Source organism: Balaenoptera ricei, chromosome 3 (assembly GCF_028023285.1).
Source record: "Balaenoptera ricei isolate mBalRic1 chromosome 3, mBalRic1.hap2, whole genome shotgun sequence".
In the NCBI taxonomy this organism is placed as follows: domain Eukaryota; kingdom Metazoa; phylum Chordata; class Mammalia; order Artiodactyla; family Balaenopteridae; genus Balaenoptera; species Balaenoptera ricei.
Window position 1 is genome coordinate 77,785,192 of NC_082641.1, and position 15,943 is coordinate 77,801,134.

At 39.1% G+C, this 15,943-nt stretch overlaps 1 protein-coding gene across 1 annotated transcript in view; it reads left to right on the forward strand.

The window, feature by feature from the left end:
* RHOBTB3 (Rho related BTB domain containing 3) overlaps positions 1–15,943 on the forward strand; it is a 54,880-nt gene that overhangs the window by 17,678 nt on the left and 21,259 nt on the right. Inside the window, exons 4-7 of the mRNA XM_059916797.1 lie at positions 363–517; positions 3,575–3,686; positions 6,182–6,547; positions 13,362–13,474. Coding sequence (XP_059772780.1) covers positions 363–517; positions 3,575–3,686; positions 6,182–6,547; positions 13,362–13,474 — 746 coding nt within the window. The remainder of the gene's footprint in view (positions 1–362; positions 518–3,574; positions 3,687–6,181; positions 6,548–13,361; positions 13,475–15,943) is intronic.

The following is a 15,943-nucleotide window of genomic DNA, read 5'->3' on the forward strand; positions in this document are numbered from 1 at the left end:
TTGATTTTGTATTGATATTCAGGATGTCAAGGTTGTATAAAAGGAAGCAGGCCTGGCATTACGGGCTGATTGGTCTAATTACTATAATAGCCTTGGTAATATTCATTCACCTATTTAAAAATTCTTCCGTTTTCTAAGATCCTATTCATTCTTCTTGCATTTAAAGCTTGTTTATCTTAGGGACCTTGCTGTTATCACTGACACTTCTTATTCAGAGTCTAGTGACTAGTGGATATACTAAATGGCCCTGAACTGTGATTCTGGCATGAGCTCTTAATTTGCTGTTTAATGTCCAGGTTGTCTAGGTACATTTTTTCATGTTTAATTTCAAAAGTCTTTGTTCCTCATATTCATTTTCTCAGAAGAGTTACCTTGCACATGCCCACTGTGTACCTCAGACAGAGGGAGCTGTGTCAGTACGACGGAAGGGATCCAACTTGCTAAAGAACTAGGAGCCACCTATCTGGAACTGCACAGCCTTGATGACTTCTACATAGGAAAATATTTTGGAGGAGTGGTAAGTGGAAATTTCAGTCACATAAATTAGAGTCATTTGTCAGGTTGGCTCTTTAGCTGTTTTCCAGAGCCTCAATTAGAACTTTAGTTTTAAAAGCAGGATTACTTTTAACCTTGTGAAATAAAACGGGAGCAAATACAAAAAAGGTTTTGTCAGAGTAAAACTCTAATTTTACTTCTCTCTCCAAATGAAACATTTTCTGTTGTCTAATACGATACTTTGAATTTTCCATTTGATGACACTTTACACAAACCCGTGATGTCTGTTCAGCAACTGACATTTTGTCACTTTTAGTGAAAAGATTTAGTAATCTTTACACAGCTTGATGAGCCTGGCAACCTGAACCAGCAGGGCCTGAAAGTTCTCCTTCATTTCTGTCTACTACTTGAGAAGGATGATTTTTCTTCACTATGTGTGCTTCGGCAAGATTTCATATACTCCTGATTTTGCTGTAGCTCACAAAATATCCAGAGGAACTACTCGTACAAGTGGCTTCTTGTTGGACAGGTGGGGGGGAGCCAGGGTCTGCTGCTCTGTTGCAGAGGCATCCATTGGGCCCTGCAGGCATTCTGAGGCCCACCTTAGCCCACAGCACCTACGCTACGACACTAGGACTGCGTGGCCCTTGGAGAATACCTGTGGAGTTGTATCATTTAAGTACTACTGACTTTGGAACTATCTTTTCAACCCTCTAAGGAGTGACTCCTTTCAACAGACAAATCTAGTAAACATTGACAAGAGGCTTAAACCAAAGTAAACCCTACATTAAGCAGGAGCACTTTGGACTTCTCCATCAGTTCCTAGCTCTTCATCAAGTACTTTATCCAGTATGCCAGACTCTTCATTGTATATATTCATGTCGAAATGTTGAGGTGTCTACAGATGACCTGAGAAATTTCATTTGTTCTGGAGATACTCAACTCCAAATAAGAACCAAAGATAAAATAAGAACCCAATATAATAGTTCTGATTTCTGTCAAATATAAATGGCTATTATTCATTCAGTAATGTAAAGAAACAATAATATAACATTAAGGAAGATACACTCACAATTAATGTTATCAATGACTGTGAGAATCTTCTGTCTTATTTGTTTAGTGATGAGCAGTGGGTAGAAAGGTAAAGAGGGGTGAAATGTAATTTTTCTGTCAAGCTGATTATATTGCAGTGGCTTAAAAAAATCTTAGTTTGTTCTAAGAATTTTACATTTCCCTGAAATTCCTAGGGAGTTGTGTGTGTGTCGGGGAAGATAGTTTGGTTTCATTTGTTGGAGAAGATGGAGCTCTTGGGGGCCTTTGGTCTCCTGGTTCCCCTTTCCAGGTTCCTGACCCTGAAATTCTCAGGATCACTCTTCCCATTTCCCAACTCCCACTTTCTCTTCTTTTCTCTCATTGTTTCTCTTTGTTCCTAACACCTAGTGTTGGAGGCATGATGAGAATTGAAGGTGTGGTCAAAGTTAGGAGAAAAACTTGGCGGTTTCTTTTTTCGCTAACTCAAGACTTAATGAGAATATGAAAATAAGATGAGAAAGATCTCGTTTTAGACTCTTGAATAGTAAAGTACGACTGGGATCTTGAGTGTAAGAAACAATGGTATTTGCAAGAATATGGATGGAGTGATAATGTCAGAGTGAAAGGAGCATTTTACTATCTTGTGTTTAAGAGTCGGGGAGGAAGAGCTGTGCAGTGTTATCCTCAGACCTGGGCAAGGGTGGCATGTGCCCTGGAGCTCTAGAAAGCCTTATCTGGTCCTCCTCCAGTTGCACCCCTTCCCATAGGGCACGAGTTGATGGAGCCATGGGGATGTGCCCACTACAGCTAGTAGCTCCCTTCCTGACCTGCATCATCCATGTGGTAGCCACTAGCCACACGTGGCTGTTTATATTTAAATTAATTAAAAAATAATTCGGTTCCTCAGGTGCACTATCTACATTTCAGGTACTCTATAGCTACATGTAGCTAGTGGCTACTGTTCCGATGATTAGCACAGATGTTATAGGACATTTCCATCAAAACAGAGCAGAGAGCTCTGTGGAACAGTGCTGCGACCATGCTCCCAAACCCAGGACCCCAGAATTCTCTGACCAGCTGGCTCTGAATCTGTTTCCCAGGTCTGTACAGGCCTCTTTCCTGCGTCTGTCCTCCTGAAGGTGGACTGCATAGCCGGTGTTTGCACCCCTAGTCCTGAGTGATGGCTGAGGGGTGACTGCATATGGGGAGCGGGGGAGGGCACAGTGGATGGAGCTTGGTTGTATAGGTGTGGATGTCCGCCTGTATGCACCAGCCTCCTCAGGTGAGGAGGTGTGGGGTGGAGGAGCGGGAGAGAAGAGGAGGGGTGGTCTTGGGTCCCAGGAGTTAGGGGCCAGCTCTCCCTGTGCTGCATGAAACTCCCGAGGACTCTAAGAATTTAAATCTGAACCTGGCCTTCCAGGCTTTAATGATGACATACTGGTCAAAGCAGGAGGACAGAATATATTTTACATAACAGTTTATTTTCTTGATTTACAACGCTTAAATATTTAAGTATGTGGTATGTGGACCTCCATTTGTACTTTTGCCCCAGGCCTCATACGCCTGGAGCTATGTAAGTGCATGTGGTTAAGATTTTTAATTTATAAAATAAATGATGTATTTCAAAGTAACTTATTCAGGAAAAGAAGTAGAGTGCGTGTGAACTTTCCTAGTTGATATGGGTATATGTGACATAGGGCCAGATCTGTTCTTGCCTTGAATTTCTCTAGTATTAGTTGCTGTGGTTGCCCACGAGATGGTTATTGGCAGTCACACAGTTGTACTGCTTGGCTTTCTTGATTATTCAAGAGAAAATACAGTTCCTGATTGATTGATAGTTTATTTATGTTTAGACAAGGCACAATCTGTTCTGCTTGAAAGATTTTTTTTTTTTAATAAAACAAATTGTTTAAAAGTGTTTGCTAAAGCATACATGTAGTTGGTACTGGCATTAAAAACACTTGGCAGATGTGGTTTGGGGTACAAATAATCATGTCAGATACATCATTTCATTGGAGCTTTAATTAAAATTTGATTCATGTTTTAGTTGGAGTATTTTATGATTCAAGCCTTGAATCAGAAGACAAGTGAAAAAATGAAGAAAAGGAAAATGAGCAACTCGTTTCACGGAATTAGACCACCTCAGCTTGAACAACCAGGTGCATTATTAGCCAATGTCTAGACATTCAGTTGATATTTATTGTAGATCATTTCACAAGTCATAGCAGTTGTTCTCAATTTTGAGTGTGTTCAGGACTCATTTGGCATTTTGATTCAGTAAATCTGGGATGGAGCCTGAATCTGATTTTTAAATAAGCTTCCCAGATGATTCAGAAGCAGGTGGTACCTGGACCACATTTTGAGGACTGTTGTCTTAAAAACTTGAGCCTATGGATTCTTAAAAATAGTGTGTGTGGTAGAGAGCTGTTCTAGATTATAGTCTAATGAGAAATAACCAAATGTAATGCATGAAACTTGAGTGGATCCTGGTTCAATAAAAACATCTAAAAGATGTTCTTGGGACAGTTGGGTAAAATTTCAATATGGACAGGAAATTAGATGATATTATGGAATTACTGTTAATTTTTTTATGTACGATAATAGTATTGTGGTTAATAGAAGAATGTCCTTATTTTTAGGAGATAAATGTGAAAGTATTTAGAACTGAACTATCCTGATGATTACAACTTACTTTTAAATGGTTCATGAGTGAGAGAGGGAGAGAGAAAATCTAGAGATAAAGCCAAAAATGACAAAATATTAATAATTATAGAATTTAAGGGCAAGATATATGTGTGCTCATTGTATCATTCTTTCAACTTTTTTGAATGTTTGAAAATGTTCATAATACAAGGTTAGAAGACAATAGTTAAAAATAAATAAAATTACATCAACTGTTATCAGAATTTATTGCATAATTTTGTGATAGCAATGGTAGACTAGTACTCTATTCAGATCAATTAATTATGGATATTATTTTAAAAAGGTACTTGATAAATATTTGTTGAATGAATGAATGTAAGTTAACAAACCAGGAAAGTATAAATTTGTACAGGAAGTCAATTCCAAGTTTTAAAAAATGTGGATACATAGACCATTAAATTGACTTTGCACTTAGTGGTGTGCACAGTGAAAGGGGCGACATGGTCTGTTATGTAGCAAACACTGGAGCCTTAAGTACTGTCTGGATGAGAAGAAGAGTGGGGAATAGCCAAATAAATAATATTGACAGATAATTTCTTAGTTCTTGTTAATCAAGAAGAGAAAACATACCAGTTCCTCAGAGAAAGCAAAGTATTTCATGTCATTTAGCACTAAAAGGAGTTTCTCCTGTGGGTCTTCATCTGGGGACGCTAGGTGGGATAGTGGGCAGGGCCTTCAGGAGTGTCCTGTCAGCAGTACAGCCTCAGCTTCCACAAGACTGTCTCTTGTACCCCTTCCAATGGGAGAGCTGTGGAATTGCACTGATTGTAACCCAGGGTCCAGTCTGGGTTCACACTGAACATAACCCAGTCTGGGTACACGTTTGTTCTGGTGCTGACTTGTTCTAAGGACAGATCCTGGGCTCTGGGGCATGTGGCTTTCAAACTGTTCTCAGACTTTCAGGGTCTGTAAGGTGCCTCTGGCAGTGGAGAGGAGGCTGGGTAGGGTACAGTGCAGAAAGAGCCTGGCCCCCAACCTACCTTGTTGTTGTCCATTTTGTAGACAGGAGTTTTGCTTTAGAATAAAATTTTGCTTTAGAATAAAATTTTTATTCCTGAAGAAGTTTGAATTGCACTTGTTTAGATGGTTGCATAACCTTCAAGCAACCCTTCACAGATCACACTGTCCTCAGCGCAGCTGTTGCAGAGAGTTCACAATTAGGACCTATGATGAGGGCCTAGGGTGTGGTCCTCTGTGTGGAGGTCCTGCATTTGATGGAGGCTAATCTAATTTTGTTAGCAACCACACTAGGAAATGGAAGGTAACATCCCCTCTTGGAACTCAGGGAGCCTAGACAGCAATCTCCCTGAGGTGTGCTGAGGGGAAGGAGCTGGTTCTCGGGAAGCATAGTGTTTTACTAGGAGGAAAAAAAAATTTTAGCATCAGAATAAAATGTTCACGATGGTTTCAAACAATAGAGTCTAAGACTCTGAGCCCTAGCTTTGAAAGGCTGCAGTTTTAACAATTTATCCCTCCACCTCCATTTCTAGTCCCAGAAAGAAAACAACTTCAGATGTGAGGTTGGGTTCTTCAGAACTTATTCAGTAATTTCTTTGAGTTTTTTTATCTGGTGAAAGTAAAGGATGATGACAACCAACATACTAAAATTCAGTATTTGGAGAAGAATTTTACTTTGGGACACACGTAGTGAGAAATGCTCTTCATGGCATTAGTACATTTTTCATTTGCACTACACAAAGTAAATACAGTATTTCTGTGTGTCTGTTTTAATCCCTGGGTAATTAGTTTATATGTGTTTATAATTAGATTAAGCTATACAGAAAGTGCTGTTTTATAGGTCAGAAATGGCCAAATATTGGCAACTTCATATAGTTCAACCTAATAATACTAAAAAATATTGTTTTGTTGTGTTTGAAACAAACCGGAAATGATGGGGGCCCATAGACCTAAAGAATAATTTATTATTTATTTTTTTTCTTCTTTGAAACAGAAAAAATGCCTGTCTTGAAGGCTGAAGCATCACATTATAACGCTGACCTGAATAACTTGCTGTTCTGCTGCCAGTGTGTGGATGTGGTGTTTTACAACCCAGATTTAAAGGAAGTGGCTGAGGCCCACAAGATCGTTCTCTGTGCCGTCAGCCATGTTTTCATGCTGCTTTTCAATGTGAAGAGTCCTGCTGACATTCAGGATTCCAGTATCATCCGAACTACCCAGGATCTCTTTGCTATAAACAGAGATCCTGCGTTTCCAGGTGCTAGCCAGGAGTCTCCAGGCAACCCACCCTTACGAGTCATTGTTAAAGATGCCCTCTTCTGTTCTTGTTTATCGGACATTCTGCGCTTCATTTATTCAGGTATCTTGTCAAATGGTTCTGGCACATTCTCATAAGCTTTTGAAATGAAGTATAGCCTGTGGTCTCAGGCTATACTGGTTGGTTTTACATTTCTCTTCTTCCTACCATCTGAGGTGACGATTATACATGAAGTAGTATTTTGCTTTATCGATAGGAATTGGTCCAAGCTTTCTGTCTCTTTACAAGTTTCCTTGCCTTGGTTTTAAATCTACTTGTAAAAACAATAATCTCTTTTCCTATTGAGCAGCTATGTTAGTATTTTATTTTTAAAAAACTCCAAAATGTGAAAATACAAGAATTTATTGTCCATTTTAACTTTAAAGAAATAAAATACTTCATGTATATATGAAAATAAGTGTCTTTAGCTACTTATTCATTTTTTTTTGTTTGTTTGACCCAGATTTTGGAGGGAATTGAGGAGAGAAGTTAGCATGGTCATTGCATTCAGTTTAGCAACTAGAAACAGTTGCTAATGTTAGTCTAAAGTTAGTTCAAGCTGAGATCTGATCAACTTTGGCTATGATTATTTTAGACTTTACTTCTTTTATTTACTGTGCTCTTTGTAAGATTCAGCTTATCAATTGTTTTTCTTCTTGTCCTTTTAAAAACTGAGTAGCATGTATATTCTAAAGATTAGACTCTTCATGAGTTATTTTAGCAGATGAACTGAAGGTCTCACATCTAAGTGTCCTATATAAGAATGGAAAAGAATGGATGTAAAATGATTTTTAAAGTAAGCATCTAAATATACATTTTCTGAAGATTTCTCTTTTTTTTAAAATTATTTATTTATTTATTTATGGCTGCATTGGGTCTTCGTTGCTGCGTGCGGGCTTTCTCTAGTTGTGGTGAGCGGGGGCTACTCTTCGTTGCGGTGCGCGGGCTTCTCATTGCGGGGGCTTCACTTGTTGCGGAGCACGGGCTCTAGGCGCACGGGCTTCAGTAGTTATGGCTCGCGGGCTCTAGAGCTCAGGCTCAGTAGTTGTGGCGCACGGGCTTAGTTGCTCCACGGCATGTGGGATCTTCCCGGACCAGGGCTTGAACCCGTGTCCCCTGCACTGGCAGGTGGATTCTTAACCACGGCGCAACCAGGGAAGTCCCAGATTTCTCTCTTCTTTAGTTTTCTTTTTCTACTTGGAATCATATGCTGATGAATTATTAGGTTGAGGTCGATCCTTCTCTGGAATGTGTCTGGAGAAACATTTATGATCTGTTTTTAGACTTCAGAATTGCAGATTGATGACAAGTTTATTAAAGTTTGGAAATAAAGAAAAAAGTGTTATTTAGCGTCAAAGATTTGGGTAGCCTTCAGTTGAAATGATTGATGTTAAGATTTCCCTTTTTTTCATTTGGGTTGTTTTTAGTTTTATAAGTTAAAATAAAAATTAATGGTTGTGAGAAACACAGTTGCAGCATGCAGATTTAAGTGGATTAAAAATATACGTATTGGAGTAGAATGTGGTGGTAGGTATTAAATCCATTGTTCAGTGACTATTGGCTTGGAAAAGGCATAAATAACCACTCGTAGAGAGCATGCCAGCACAGTGCCTTCAGCGTGGAGGCTTCTCTGTAAGTGTTGGTTGAACTAGTGAGTAGACGCTAGTAGCTGTGAATCATCATATGAATAAACCAGATAAGTTAGAGACTTCATTTAGTACTACGGATTTTTATGTTTAAACTTAGAATCTCACAGTTCAGAATTTAAGACTAATTTTGAAAAACCAAAATGTTTACATGTTAAAAGAAAAAAATGTCTTTAATGATATGTCAGAGAACCATGAAGGAAGTGTTTGGCTTTTCTTTTCAATGAGTTTGCTGTTGAAATTATAAATTATTTAGCAAGTTTCCCACAGTATCCATTAAATACTTTCAAAGGCACACAAACACTTTGAGGTCAGTTTTATCCTGTTTAGTATGGTAGCAATAAAATAGCTAGATGTCCCTCCAGTGACAGAACCTGCTTGTCTTTCTCCTAGGGAGTAATTTTTTTTTTAATTGTAAAATTAATACTTGTAGATGGAAAAAAGGGGGAAAAAAAAGAAAAAGTTCTCCTCATCCCCCAGTCCCCTTCCCCGGAGTCCATTATAACTTTTTCATGTGTTCACTCTAATGCTTTTTGAAAGAAATTAATATATTGAGAAACTTACATTAATGAAAATGTAATTTTTGGTGATTGCTGTTTTCTGGGAACCACAGGTAGTTTCCATGGCTGGAGCATAGAGTGGGAGGTGATGGCTGGAAGGAGCTGAGGCTGGCAAGGCCAGTGGGAACTGTTCCTAATGTCCTTAGAAGCTGATCTAGAATTTTATGCATGATCAGACTGGGCTTTAGAAAGATCATCTCTGGTGATGGTGGGAAGATGGAATAGAGCAGGCAAGACAGGAGTCCAGTCAGAAGGCCCTGTTATTCTGGAGCTCAGCCTTAGGAAGGCCAACATTCTGAAAATAGGTAGTTGGTTGGTCTTGCGGCTTGTCCATCATCTGGACCGGTGGTTTTCAAACCTTAAAGTGCATACAAGTCACCAGGTGATCTTGTTAATGTACAGATTTTGATTCAGTGGGACCTGGGTGGGGCATGAGGTTCTGCATTTCCAACAGTCTCCAGGCAGTGCTGATGCCATGGCCCACAAGTAGCTGCAGCACCTGCTCTTGGAAGAACTGGGACCAGCCACAGCGGATAAGGGCCTGGAATTCAGCCCAGAGGCCCAGGAGAGGAACCCAGTTATTAGTCTCAGGGCACAGGGTCAGAATGGAGTCAGCTGCAAGGCTGACTGATGCGGAGCTGTCTGGAACTGGGGCTGTCTGTGCCTTCTTGTAGCCCCTGCCTGAAGTTGGGGAAAGTGAATGCTTAGCAGTTGGGTGGAAACTAAGTGAGCCTGGGAATAGTGATTAGAGGGCAGAGGGGCATGATGGCAGGGAGGAGTTGCTGAGCTACAAGCCCGTGACCAGTTCAGAGCACAGGCTTCGTAGTCTTGATACTGAGCTGTTACGTTTCTGCTCTGAACTCTGCTTGTATGTGACCCGGTCAAGAGGTGGTGTCATGTATGAGCAGGGCCACAGGCCATTGACCTGGGGCTACAGGGAGACCCGGATGTGGGTTGAGGAAATGGGAAAATAAATGCTTCAGCAGGTACCTGTTAATTATTCTTCAGTTATTTACAAAGTATAACTTTAGACTCAAGCAAAAATGATATTGTTTGCTGTGTTTAAAAGACATTAAAGCTATATTTGCACAGTAAAGACAGTTTTGAAAAATGCAGAAAATTTGTTAAGAAAAATCAACCAGATTCCCATTCTCAAATGTCTAAACGTTTATTGATGTTTTGTTTTACCCTTTTAGTCTTTCTGAATCGGTTACTTTAAAAAAAAAAATTTTTTTTTTAAATCAAAGCAAACTAAAATATTAAACCTAATTTTTTTTTCTTAGAGACTTCAATAAAGAGGCCAGGCTTGTGTGTTTTGTTTGTTTGTTTGTCTTATTGTTGTTGAACATTTAAAAACTTTTGAACAGAGCACAAGTCTTAAGACCCAATTACACACTGGTTTCCTCGCAGCAGCCCAGGCCTGTCCGCGGGTTTTGGAGGGAACTGCGGAGGACAGGAGCCAGTTGTACTCACGTCAGTTGGGCTGGGATGCAGAGGCAGAACTCCATGACAGGGCGTGCTTGGGAATATTTGCCCTGAGCAAAAACATGGGCTGAAAAACCCGATTAAACCTATCTCCTGCTTTATAAAAAAAAAATGAACCAAATTACAAAGACTGTCTTAATTCTTTTTAAATAACATGCTTCTTTTTTTTTTAACCTTTAGGAATTTGAAATTTTGTAGGTATTGTGTCACCATGGACATTTGGGTCCTGTATTTAGGAAGGGCCTGTTTAATCCTCTGGTTAAAACTTTACCCATATAATAAAGGCTTCTGTTTATTTTCCTATTCAAATTTCTGAGCAAACAGATACAGTGAAAGTGTGTATGTTTTGCATATGTTAATTTCCTCTTGGAAACTGTTAACACTGCGTAATGTCTGAGTTCTCAATGGCTAACACTGAAGGAGGAATAATCTGAAAAGTGAGGCCGGCAGTTTCCTGGTCTTGAGGAATAATCCTTAAATGGTGTACAATTGTAACATTCTTACAATACACTACACAGTCTTTATGCTGGCAAATTCCTGAGTCAAGGGATCTCAGATGGTGAGGAATTGAAGTCTTTGTAAGAGGCTCAAGAATTTAGTTTTGAGCTCTTCCTGCCACAGATGGCCCTTAGAATTTCACATCACTTAATGAAATGCTGCCAAAGTAAATGAATCTGTGGAAATGAGCATAGTATTTTCCAGCTCCTGAAATTATTCTGCACTGAATGAAAACACAGCTGAATGCACAGTGGTAGACCATGATCTCTAAGGGTCTAAGTAAATAGGTGCTCTGAGAAGTTAACTAAAGAAAATCGCAGTCAGTTATGCAAGACAAGTTCTAGAGCTCTGCTGTATGTACAACATTATGCCTATTGTTAACATAATGTATTGTGTACTTAAAATGATGTTAGGAGGATAGATCGCATGTTAAATGTTATTACCACACACACACAAAAAAAAAGAAAGAAAAGAAAATCTTAGTCTGACTGTTGCTTTATTAGGACCTAAGTGTCAAAGATGGTTTGATTAGCATTTCTAATTATGAAAACAGCCCAATCATTAGAGTGCCCTTATGAACTAGTCTTACTTTCCTTTTCAGTTATTGGATCTTTCTGTGTCTGTTCTCAAACAGATCGGTGGACTGTAGAGATTTACCTGCTACTAATCTCATATATTTAGATTTGATGCTTGCTTTCTTTCAAGTACTCTTCTGAACGGAGATGTATTGTGTAGATGTTCTTTAGTTAATATAACTTTACTTTTAAGAAACAATATCTGTGCTGTCCTTTAACATGCATGAGTGTAGACAGTCAAAACTACATACATACACTGTTTGTTGCATGCCACTGACCCTGGGTTTTGATAGTGGATGAAATGTCTAAAGGAAGAGCAATAGTTGTCAGCTCTCAATACACATTAGAATCACCTGGGAGGCTTTTAAAATTGATATCCAGGCCCCAGCCCCAGAAATTCTAATCTAACTGGTCTGGGGATAAAACCTCCAATGGTATTTTATAAACGATCTCCAGGTAAATGTAATGCACAGCTAGAGGTGAGAATCACTGGCTTAGAGTGAATTTTCTTGATTTGGGGTCCCTTGGCTTCTAAGGGGTTCTTCTACTCCTAACATTTTTAAAAAATATTTTTAATTACCTTTTTTATTATTAAAAAATTTTTTTAACATCTTTATTGGAGTATAATTGCTTTACAATGGTGTGTTAGTTTCTGCTTTATAACAAAGTGAATCAGCTATACTCCTAACATTTCTATACAGACTGCAATGTCTATATGTGCATTGGAAATTTTCGGGAGTGGTGAGCCAAAAATTTATCAGATTGTGAAAAGAGTACGTGACTTTAAGTTGAAAATCATTAGTTGAGGAAGAGGAAAACTACTACACTTCGCTTCTGTCAGCATTCTTGTCAAGGGCAGGTAAGGAGAAGTTTAAAGATAGGCAAACATGCTAAGTACTGCGGGGCTCAGCTGTAATGAGGCCTGAGAGCAACTGGACTGTCAATGTGACTCTTCAGATGAGCTTTGGATCTCCTTGGTACAGCCTGGCTGCAATTGCCTGATCTCATTGGTTCAATAAATATTTATTCTGTGCCCTCTCCACTCCCCGGTATTCAAGAAGGCATCTGGCAAAGTTCTGGGTACATGAAGGGAAACATCAGAAGAGCTAGATTGAGAGTAGATAGAAAAGGATCTCAAGTTACCCAGAGAGGTGAAGCGACTTGCCTAAATTAACACCAGTCATTACTGGCAGAGATAAAACTAGAAACTGGGTCTCCCAGTTGTGTCTACACCTTTTTGAGTTATATTTTTAGGAGTTAGGACTTTCTGTAAGCCATGGGATGGATAGGGGTAATCTCAAAATACACTTTTGGAAACTTATCAGCATTGATAACAAGATACATTTGATGGGGAAAAGGCCACCCGGGAGCAGGGAGGCTGGGTAGGAGGCTGCTGTAGGCCAAGTGAGAGGAGTGTTCGGGGAAAAGGGGAGCTTTTGCTGACCCTGTGTTTTGTAAGACACAGAGGAAAAGGAGCTGACAGAAGTGAAGTGAGCCTAGAAAGAGATGGCTTGAAAGTGGGTTGGGGTGAAAACAAGGGAGGAAGGGACCAGTTGGGGTGATTTTTTTCTAATGTCATGGTTGTGTAGCTCATCAGAAAATTATCGAGCTCCCTTCTTCAGGTTGGTTCTGTAGACTTGGCTATGGAACATCCTACTGTGACCCTGACAATGCATGAGACCTTCTGAATACATTCTGCTCCTCTGCCTGATGGTAGTCACTACTCTCCATGATGAGTATGATTTAATCCAACCTTAGAAAGGACCACAACTACCTCTTACTCAGGGCAAGTAAATAATTTGGGTTTGGACCACTTGTGATGGGAACTCATATACTAGCCATTGCTGTTATCACTAGCTGATCACCTACTATAAAGAGATAGTAGCTGTTCAGGAAGAAGGACTCCAGGTTTTGAGAAATAATTTAGGTGAAGGCAAACTTTTTTTTTTTAATGTGAGAGCTGTTTAAATGTTTTAGTGTAATTACACGGATATATATTTGATAAATAAAAATTAAAAGAAAATACTAAAAAAAGGAACATTGATACCTAATAAAAGATTTATTTTTATTCCTGCTCTAACAGAAAATCCAATGTATATTAATTTGTTCACAGGCGCCTTCCAGTGGGAAGAATTGGAAGAAGATATCAGGAAGAAGTTGAAAGATTCTGGGGATGTTTCAAATGTAATTGAGAAAGTTAAATGCATTTTAAAAACACCAGGAAAGGTAAATTAGTTTATTGTAAGTTAGTTTACTTTGACTTTCTCTGAATTATAACTGATATACTATGGATGAATATACTGAGTCGTGAGGAGTGTCAATAATATATAGTTTTCCTTAAGTATATTTTTTCCATTTAAATATTTTAAATATAAACACATGATTTCTTGCTATCTCTGATTTTATTTCATGTGAGAATTCAAATATGTGTGAGTCATGTCTTTAAAATGTTGGTTTGTGAATTCCATTCTCTGAGACATTCCCCTAGGGCTCTGGGAATATGCAATCTATGTCAAGAATGAAGGGCTGTTGAATTTGTCCAGTTACAGTTAAGCTTGCTGTGGGGGGATGCCTTCTCACTGCTCACGATTTCACTCCAAACAGCTTTCAGGCGCAAGGCAGTTTCTGTGTGTGTCTTTTTCAAGAGTTCCGAGAAATCTGTTTTACTAGGTAGACAGTTAAGGATTTGTTTCTCACCTAGTATAGATTTAAAATTATACATTAGGTTCAAAGATTATAAAAATGTAGACTTTGTATATGGTCATAAACTTGTACACATGAAAGCTCTAGTAACAGATTGTGCAGAGTCTATAAGGGCCTTAAAAGTAAGTTTGTTAAATTTTAAGATGACTACATTATACAGTATAGCCAGTGTATTCTTATTTCAGATTCTGTGATAAACAAATTGGCTACAGTAGATAAAAAAGGTAAGTTGTGTGCAATGCTTAGCAGGATATAGGTTTATATTAACTGTAAAAAAAAAGATTATTTCTTTGATTTTTATACAGACGACTGTCAATTCTACAACCTAAGTTTATTAACAATTTAATATTTTAAAACTGCATCGACTTTTATAAAGACTCCCAACTATTCTTTAATTGAGAAAATGATCTCTCTCTCTCTTTTTTTTTTTTTTTAACAAAGTAACATGGAATTAAGGGGCAAGACCTTTCTTTTCTTGTTTTAATAACACATTGAAGTAAGCACACAGAAGCTGTCCAGTTGTACAGGTGTATGGCAGGGTGGCAGCTCTCTTACAATCTAATTCAACTAAATAATGCTTTTGTAGAAACGTGCACATAAACTTGCATTCTGCTTTTCATAAGTTCCCTAGATTAACTTGTTCATGGACCAGTGAAAATGTACATCTGTATTCTCTGCAAACTTCTGCCCTCCCATTTTTTTCAAATTCAAGACGTAGGTGGGAGTTCCCTGGTGGCCCAGTGGTTAGGATTTGGGCTTTCACTGCCATGGCCTGGGTTCAATCCCTGGTTGGGGAACTGAGATCCAACAAGCCTCATGGTGCAGCCAAAAAAAAAAAAAAAAAATTCGAGGCATAGGTGACAAGGAAATCTGTTACAACAGATTCATAATCTGTATATATCCATACCTGAAATACATCTACATATATTCATGATGTACAAATTCATAAGCTTTATATAAATGGTTAGGATGGAAGTGTTGCCTTTTGTTCTAAACCTGAGCCTTTCCTTGGGTTGGATTCTGAACACAGTCATTCCTTTGAGTACCAAGAATAAAACAAATTCTTCTGGGGGAAGGGAAAGCTGGGGACTATATTATTCCATGAAATTGAACTAAATTCCCTCCTTTGCACAGGAGGACAGAAGATTTCTTCTATGCTTTCTTCCTGTGCTTTCCCGGGGTAAGGGTCTCTCTCCTTCATTGAGTATTGGGAATCAGGAAATAAACATTTAAATTGTGAGTCTGCCACAAATTACCTGTGGCTTTGAGTAAGTCTTCTCAGGGCTTTTTATAAAATGAGGGATAAACTGGCTGATTTCTAAAACCCCTTCTAGCTCTCAGGTTCTGGTGATGCTTTTTCACCGTTCCTCTCCTTTATGTGTGGCAGTCACCCAAACCCTCTCCAAGAGTTCCTTCAATGTGTATTAAAGTATATTGTGTGTAGGACCTGAGACTATAGGAGCAGGATTTGTATTATCCTGTTTTGGTTGTCTGTTTTGCTCATGGATGTCATTCTGGAGTGTATGTTCTTTGGGAGGAAGGATAACATTTTTTCCTTCTCGCCAAACATTTTAACTTCCCACCATAGTAGATTAACCCAGAGTGGGGAGTAGGTGCCGTTTATTCTTATTGCTAAAGTTGTATGCTTGATTATTTCTTAGGGATAAAGCTTTCTGAATTCCCTACCTAGCCAAGCAGAGGGTCAGAGTCTACCCCAGGCTGAGGTTCTGAGCATCAGCCAGGGAAATGGGTGATGGGTGAGGGAAGAGGAGCTGGCCCTCAGTTTCTGGGGTTGTCAGAAAGGATTGTCTGAAGGATCACAGAAAGGATAAACAAAGCACCAAATCCTGAGTGGAGAGCAGAGGAAGGCTGGAAACCCCCAGGTCAGAGATGGTGTTACTGGAGCCCGCCAGTTAGCAGTTGTGAGAGGACAGATAGGTGTGGTCATGGGACAGGTTCTCCAGAGCTCCAGATCATAGATGCAGTCAACCT